At 41.8% G+C, this 9,110-nt stretch overlaps 1 protein-coding gene across 1 annotated transcript; it reads right to left on the bottom strand.

Moving 5' to 3' along the window:
• Positions 1 to 867: 867 nt before the first annotated feature.
• On the bottom strand, positions 868 to 1,773 carry LOC135087395 (uncharacterized). Its single transcript, XM_063982162.1, has one exon. The coding sequence runs from the start codon at positions 1,771 to 1,773 to the stop codon at positions 868 to 870; it is 906 nt and encodes a 301-aa protein (XP_063838232.1).
• Positions 1,774 to 9,110: the final 7,337 nt, after the last annotated feature.

Genomic DNA, 9,110 nt, shown 5'->3' with positions numbered 1-9,110 from the left:
CGAAACAATCTAAGGCTTTTTCTAAGTCATCTTGCGTCCATTTATAATATTTTTTATCCCTTCCAGACATCTGAAAACATTTCAATATAGTTAACAATCGAGTTGAAGAACCACCATACACCTAAATTGTACCGGCACATATTAAGCGTACCCTACCTGGTACAAATAAGGCAACCCTAAGTTTTATTTTTATGTGAGCAGGTGCCATAACTTCAAAATGCTAAATATCAAAACTATATTCTCTGAAAAGTACACTAATACGACTACTTTCCAAAAACATATATAACAGTTGAAGTGTACTTATCGTTGCCACAAGAAATCCTTAGGTAAACAACCATAAAATAAGATCAGGTCGCCGTAATAATTATTTTTATTTACTACACTTCACTCTGTTGTGACATCGAATCCAAAATGGCAGCGATTGCGTCATATTGGTAGCCTTAGATTTTAGTGTTGTCAATTTAAAACTAAACATTACGGTTTGGTAGATTTTGAAGTGGTACAATTTACGAACCGGTACAATTTGAGCAACTCCACCCTATGATACAAATCTACACTCAATTTAAAATTCCGTAAAAAATCTGCACCTATAATTGGTTGTTTAACATCACACACAATAAATGGCCATTTAAAAACCCGTCTTAGTCCGAAGGCCATTTCTAAATTACAGATGCCGTATGTCAATTTAAAATCGCAAGACTCAGTAAAACCTTTTTTTAAACATTTTTTTGGAATTACCGATATATTGGCCCCGGCGTCAACTAAAAAAGTTAGCCTAGTTAAATTATCCTGAATTAATAACCGATGATTTTTAGATAGGTACCTGATTCTGAGTACATTCGTCCACCGATTCCGAACGTACCGCACTCAGTTTTCCGCATTTTCCTCTCGCCAGGCGCACGGTTGCTCACAGCTTCTCGCGTTCCATCTGTACCGGTAATGGAATCTGCACAGCCAATCAGGATCTCCCGGTGTCCTCCTCCTACGCGAACTAGCCCTGCTCCCATCTTGTCCTCCGTTTCGGCTTCTCGAACGCCCGCGACCTTGCACCTCACTGCGCAGCGCTGCCACTTCCAGCACTAGCTTATTCACCTGACTGGCCAACTCTGACAACGTGTTCGACGCGTTCGTCTGTGCTGGTGTATCCGACACTGCTGCGATCTCGAAATTTCCGCTGTTTTCAACTACTTTGTCAGCGATATTGGCTAAACTATCTAACGACTGATCTTGGCACACTGTGATGACTGCTCTGACTGCGGCCGGCATCCTCGATAGCCACAGACTTTTTAGGGTTTGATCGGAAACCTGTGTTGTACGGCCTAGATCCTTCATCCTGCGCAGCAGTTGCGTCGGCTTTTGCGCACCTAACTCTAGCTCCGAGACCAACTTCTGGAATTGGCGTTCTGCGCTTTCCTCATACACTTGCAGCAATCTTTCTTTCAAGACCGTATACTTATTTGAGGTCGGTGGTGTCATCAGTAAGTCGCTCACCTGCTGAATGGAATCCCGTCCCAATTTTGAAATCACCAAATTAAATTTGGATTCCTCTCCCTGCTTCTGAGGGGCCATTACCGCTTCAAATTGGGCGAACCATAGCCGCGGCATATCAACCCAAAAATTCGGTAATTTTGAAGATACACTTATGGTCGCCAAACTCATATCCACCGGTTCTGTCCGCTCCTCCTTCACGCTCGCTGGTGTCGTCGGGTTAGCAGGCTGCACTGGTGGCCTGCTAGCTGACGCAGCCCGGGATGGTGGCGGTGAGTCGAACATGTTCACTTTGTCGGGGTCACCAGTTTAGGATTGCACAATCAAATAAAAGTCACTTATGTTTTTGTCCCAATATATTAGGCACACACGCCCGATACAATATTCGTTCCCCGTGCGACTGCCCGCCGCACGCCGCGTACATGTAACCTGACACCCCCACAAGTTTATAATTTATTATAGCCGAATAACGCTTTAGAAAATTGCCTCCTAAAATTCCATTAGTAGAGCAAGATAAATTATTAAATACGTAAAACTTTTCCTTAAAAACTACCCCATTATATGATAAATCTAAATAAACATAACCTATTGATTCTAATTTTCCGCTGACACCTTTTATCGTAATTCTATCAAAATGTAATTTATTTTCAAAACATGGGTCACCTTTCAACCATTCATATTTTAACACACATAGACTGGCACCACTGCCGACTAATAAATTGATATTTCTATCGTTAACACTAAATGTTACCGTGCTACTATTATTATAATTAAGAATATAAAAACTTTTATCCTGAACCTTAGGTACGAAAAAACTCATCTAATAAGTCACCCTTCTCACCAGTGGCCGGTGTGTCTTCTACTATCTCTTCGTGGTCGTGGTCAACGGTCGCATGTTGAACATGGTGGAAACCCCGTTTACCGCGATATTGGCCGCGCCCGCCGCGACCCCTATTCACGTGACTTTGGTTACCTTCTGACCGCGTCGGTGTCGGTCTCGTGTTATTTTGATTATGCCACGATGAGTAATATGGCCTAGAGTAATTGCCGCGATTATTATTACGATTGTAATTATTTTTTAAATAATAGTTATCCCTTGGAAAATTCGAACGTTGCGGGGATGGTCGCGTAAACGACATGACATTCGTTTACGCGTGTAAACGAATGTCATGTCGTGAGTAAAGTGAGTCAAATTGGCGAGATGCAATGATAGTGCTGAGACGTGGGTCTGATAACCCATCGGCAAAACGCTTTATAGCGAACTTCTCGTTAATAGGGCGCAAAATATCGTACTTTGTACTGTCACCATCCGATTGGCTTAATGTCAAATTAACAAAAAGGTCTTCCAACTCTGACCCGAAAGCCTCAATAGAACGATTGCCTTGTTTGCAAATTTGCAATTTCGATTGCATAGCAACTGGTGACTTTTTAGGCAAGATATATTTATTTAGGTCAGACAATAAACTATCTACGCTATCATACGTGGTTTTTAGCCTTAACTTCGCGCTTGATGAGATTCTAGTCTTAAGGACAAAATTAATAAGTTGTGGGTGCGTATCAGTCGCAATCATACTACTATATAAATAACTCAATACCATCGATTAAACTCTTGCAGACGTGTTCTTGTCCCGTCATCACGGGTAACAAGGAAATGGCCGTTTTTAAGTAAAATTTTTCAGTTGCCATTTTGGAAGTTTTTTCTAAGTTAATTGAACTTGGATACGATAAGGTTATAATTTTATTATATAAGCTATGAATTTGACTGACTTAGTTGTTAATTTTTGTTAAGTCGCTGGTGCTTACTTCTGAGTTCTCAATACAACCTTTCAAGTGAGACAAAAATTATAATAAAAGTTTATTTTTATTATAATTTTATTTTACACTTTTTAGTTATATCTTAATCTCAGGACCCTGGACATTATCTAACACTAAAGTGCTCAAAAAGACAAATCCAACGAACCCAAACTCGATGAGTTTCCGCCGTTTTGTTTAGGAGTTCCTATGGCCACCTCCCGACTCCATCATCAGACCAGCTCAATGGTACCATAATATTGCATTGTCATCGTACTTACATAAGTATACCAAATTTCAGCTCAATCGGTTGAGGAGAACTGGTCTTAAATTCAGTTGCAAGATTTGTCCCACACATACTAACAAGTGAAGTCAATATAAAGCTTGTAATAATAATAAAGCTTGTAAAATACAGTCCAATTTCTCGTATTCTAAATGAGCTTCCCTAAATTTTCTAATTCCTAGATCGGTCTGTCTTCTTTCTGGTCCTAATTTACGAATATATTCCCATGTTGAAAGAAGTTTGTTATTTAATTCTGTTAATTTTGTAACAGGTTCCATAACATATTCAAAATTAGTCTACACAATAGACTGAAGGTCTTTGTTGGATGCAGCTTGAAGAGCTATGGCATTCAATTCTCGTCTGAGTGTCTTAATGTTGTTTTTCCTATATTTCTTTACAATATAGTAGCAGATACAACCTAACAAAATTAAAACGATAGTAACCAATAAAATTTCTGATGTACTAAGCCCCTGAGAAATTTTTTGGGTTGCTTGTGCATCACCTGACGCTGTTTGAGCGATTATAGTGTCCTCTTTAGTGTTTGTAGTACCCATGATTAACTAATTGTTGTAAACTAATAACTAATAAAAATATTATTGTTAAACTAATTGGCTTTAAGTTATCTATACCTATATCAATATGAGAAATTATATAAGGTGTTATTTTTTGTACTGATCAAATTTTACCAACACATCTAATAAAATCATACAATTAAGTCCTAAAAGTTTTAAAAAAAAATTCAGGCTAGTTTTCGAGAAAAACGACAAAGAACGTTTAAAAAAAAATTAAAAATAAATCATCCTTTGAGCGCGGTGAATACTCGTTTACGCACGATCGTAGTAGCCGGCCGAGGGCAACGACCATTTTTTCATTGATACGTGCTGCGCGCGAGCCGGACGGACATATCTCTGCCCTGCTCTGATGCCCGCGCTCCCCTCGCCCCGCAGTGAGCGGGATCAGCGCAACAACACAACTCATTGCAGTCCGTCTAAGTAATGTGTAGGAGGTACTCATCACAGAAGTAGATGAATGGCCATCTGATAACACAACGCAGGTGAAATTATGTTTCGGACACAATAATTGTCCGACGAGAAACATTGACGAGTTGAAAACCTTTACATATGCTTGTTTGGAGCCGCGCAGCGCTTCAGGGAGCGCAGCAGGGACCAGCCGAATCCTGACTTGACGAGATCCCGTGCGCTTCGAGGACGAAGCGCTGGATTTCAATCACCGGCACAGCTGTGCTGGCGTTACCTAGTTACGAGCGCTAAAGGCTTGTTGCCAGAGGGCCACGACCGAGTTCTATCGATGGATATTATTGCGGATACAATGTGATTTGGACAGATAAGTGCTTGTTTAGTGCGCGATTTGTGTGAATACACCGACGTGGTGTCTAATGAACAACAAGTGTAGGAACTTTAAATAACAACATTCATAAATAGGTAAAATGTGAATAAGTAAAATTTGTAAATAAGCTAAATCTTGTTCAAATTAGCTTATTTCCTTACATTTTTACTTAATACCTAACTTCTACTATTAATTATCTTGTCAGCCTACAGCTTGAAAAAATGACATGAAATAGGTATCATAATTTAAATAAATAAAATCAGATCAATTTATCAGCGAGTTTTATTCACAATACCTAGTACCTACCTACTCTTATTCGATATTATGGTACGTTTCTACTAAAGCGAAGCGAATCAGTACTAGATTAGATAGGTAGGCTATTCATTTTTATTATTACGCTAATTAAATTGCACAGGCATTACGAAATCGTAGATAGTAAATTTTAGTTTCTATCTGTTTTTTATTTTTTTTAGTTTTACGCAGAAGCTTCGCTTCGGTACGTTGGGAAAGTCTCCCACTATTACATTAATCAAATACGCTTAATTAGGTATTTAGATTTTGATTCTCACAGCACCGTAATAACATAAATGTCCTATACACAGTGCCGGCGGCAAATCCCGCCGGCTTTTGCCGATCAACACATGCCGCCGGGCATTTTTGCCGTAGAAAAGTCGGTATTATCAAAGAAAGCCGCAATGCTTTGCCGTGCCGCTTGTACACGTGCCGGCGCAGGCGAGAGCCGTCCCCGCTCCCTCGTCCCGCCCCTCGGTCGCCCAATTCACCCCGCGCTGACTGGGGCCGGCGCGTGAGCAATGCCGCGGCGGCGTTTGTAAACAGTAGTGTCGGTATTATGAAAGAAGCCGACAAATAGGCCTCATTGCTTTGCCGCGCCGCTTGTCACGTGCCAGCGCAGGCGAGAGCCGTCCCCGCTCCCTCGCCCCACCCCTCGATCGCCCTCTTCACCCCGCGCCCGCCGGGACCGGCGTGTGAGCAATACCAGAGTAAATACAAATGAGTAGGTCATCTTCATAGAAACGCCCGAGCGCGGTTTGTATGTAAGCGCGCCAATACGTAGCGTTGATTGATTAGCGGTGAGTTGCCCCGACAGGGGGCTTACCTCCTACTAGGTGGACCGACGATCTGGTAAAGGTCGCGGGAAGAGCCTGGATGCGGGCAGCGCAGGACCGTTCATTGTGGAAAACCTTGGGGGATGCCTTTGTCCAGCAGTGGACGTCATTTGGCTGAAACGAACGAACGAACGAGTTGCCCCGAATTTTGTCAGAGTGTGCGTGCGCGCCGCATACGTATGAAGATGACCTACTCATTTGTATTTACTATGGTAAAACCTAGGCGGCGTTTGTAAACGGTTGTGTCGGTATTATCAAAGAATCCGACAAACAGACCGCGATGCTTTTTCAATGCCGCTTACACGTGCCGGCAGAGGCGAGAGCCATCCCCACTCTTCTCTTTTTTCTCTTTTCTTTCTCTTTCACTCTTACTCCGCCCCAATGGGAGGGACTACGGGAGCGACGTTTTTTCAGTTCGCAGTCATTTTTTGCAGTGTCTGTGTCTATTTTATGCGCGCAAAAAATGCCGTATCGATACTCAGCCCAGGAGTACCTGGACATGTATGATTGTTACCGCGACGCTGGACAAGTACTACAGCGCGCGAGGGCGCTTTACGCCGAAAGGCATGGGCGCGATGTCCATATTCGCACCATACTTGGCGCAGTTCAGCGCTTCAGGGAGAGTGGCAGCTTCCGCCCTCATCCCGAAGCGGGGAGGCCACGACTTCCAGCGCGCTTCGAGGATGAAGTTTTAAACTTCTTTCATGAACATCCATTGGCGAGCACCGCAGACGCAGCCCGTGTGTTTGGCGTAAGCCGACAGTACGTGTGGCGGTTTCTACGCAGCGAAGGGCTCCATCCTTACCATTTTACGCGGGTGCAGGAGTTGTTACCGCAGGACTTCGCGCCAAGGATGGAGTTCTGCCGCTGGCTACTTCGAAACGCCACAAAGAATATTCTGTGGACGGACGAGTGCACGTTCGCGCGTGAGGGACTTTTTAACATACATAATGCACATTATTGGTGCGAGTACAACCCGCGCGTGATTCGACCGGACCACTTCCAACACAGATTTAGTTTAAATGTGTGGGGAGGGTTGTTGAACGGTCACTTGTTGGGGCCCGTTTTTTTGGAACGCCTAAATGCGGATACGTACCTGCAGTTCCTTCAGCATGACCTTCCTGGGCTGTTGTTGGACGTGCCTGTCGGGAGCCGCCGTTACCTGTACTTTCAGCAAGACGGTGCTCCTGCACACTTCAGCCTGCGGGTGCGCGCCTATTTACACGAGGCGTTTCAAGGGCGGTGGATCGGTCGCGGTAGCGTTATTCGCTGGCCGCCGCGGTCCCCTGACTTGACGCCCATGGACTTCCACGTGTGGGGTAGGGCCAAAGACCTGGTGTATGGCAATGACGGTCATACAATTGGCAGTGTAAGTGAATTACGTGAGCGCATAATAAGTGCATTTGACACAATGCGGAGTGAACATGAAGTGCTGTTGACAGTCCGCAGGCATGGCCTCGCTCGTGCAAGACAATGTGTACGTGAACAAGGACGTCACGTCCAGCATTTAATGTAAATAATTGTGTTCAGTGTAAATAGGGAATAGGGTGTGTACAGCAGTGTAAATAAGTGAACTTGTAAATAACAACTGTAAACTTGTAAATAGGAACTGTAAATAACAATGAAATGACTTTTAAACACGCCAAGTTAATGCAAATAATTAGTTTATTTTAATGTTTAACTAAATTATTTACTTAATAATTCAATACTTGAAAATTATGAGAAAACACTAATTATTTGTTATAACTTGCCAGTCCAAAGCCTGAAAAAGTGTGATGGAAAGTCATAATTTGATATGAAAACAGTAAACTACCTACAATGAATTTTGTTTAATCATAATACCTGCCATACCATTAGAGCGAAGCGAAGTAGTAACTATGACCCCCCCGTTTATTTTCATTTTCATTTCACTCGTAGAATTTGTGTAAGTCGTCGGTAAGTTACGTAACACGTCGTAATTGATAATTTCGGGTCGTAAGCGCTGGGCGATGCGCAGCCGCGGCGGTCAATGAACGTATGAATGAAATGAGTAAAGAGTGCGGAAACATTGAAATCAGAAAGAGAGAGAGGCAGTGAGTAAAGACAGGATGGTTGCAGAAATAATATTTTTTTTTGTTAGGAAAAGTAAAAACAAAAACTAGCCTGAATTTTTTTTTAAAAACACTTGGGTCTTATTTGTATGATGTTTTTAGATGTGTTGGTAAAATTTGATCAGTACAAAAAATGACACCTTATATAGCACTACTAAAAATACTTAATATTAAAGCAAGTTAGTTTTTAAATAAAAAAGATGATGACGACTGCTGCAACTGCGACGAGTAGTCCGGCTTGCATTCTGGACTCCGACTTCATTTTTCTATTTCGCGAACTCTTCTTGGGCCGGGATATCCCTGGACACCTCTGGAACTGGGCCGGGCTATACCCTGGACTCCATCCTTGCTCCCGTACGCTTCTGTCTTCTTTTATAATAACTTCGTCTTTTGTTGTGTGATTTGGTCTTGCTTTTCTTTCAATGGTGCTTTTTATGGTGGTTTTCTTCTTTGCTTGGTTTTATTTTATTTTCTGTGTTTATTTGTGGTGGTTTCAGACGTCCAAAGGCTCCAAACTGGTATGGGTCGCCATGTAGTAACGGGATCGTGTAGATAAATAAAAGATGTTGTCTTGATGATAGTCGTGTAATAATTAGATTCAAAAGTGCATTACAAAATATTATATTCTAACTTAAACTACGTCACACGCTGAGGTCGCGTATGTCATCGACCTAGATACGCTCATGCGGTGGACACTAAACTATGATATTAAAATATTCTTATAATTACTTACATACTATACTACAATAATTCAACTCGATGTAGCACTGTTATTATTTAATTATAAAAGAAAATAAAAAATATGAGTCTAATATTTTCTAATTATATCTGTCTGACGGACAAATAATTGAAATTTTGTCATCTAGCCTATTGTACAGGGTGTTGATTTCAATACTCGCCATATTTATTTAGGTGATCTATTATGACTTACATAAACGCATTATCCACCAAAAAAAAAAATTACAAACGAAAGTGGAATTTTTA

Source organism: Ostrinia nubilalis (genome assembly GCF_963855985.1).
Source record: "Ostrinia nubilalis chromosome W unlocalized genomic scaffold, ilOstNubi1.1 SUPER_W_unloc_3, whole genome shotgun sequence".
Lineage (NCBI taxonomy): Eukaryota > Metazoa > Arthropoda > Insecta > Lepidoptera > Crambidae > Ostrinia > Ostrinia nubilalis.
This window is presented reverse-complemented; position numbering and strand designations above follow the sequence as displayed.

Excerpts from the sequence above, each read along its gene's own strand:
- LOC135087395 (XM_063982162.1), bottom strand. The coding sequence starts at position 1,773 with ATGTTCGACTCACCGCCACCATCCCGGGCTGCGTCAGCTAGCAGGCCA.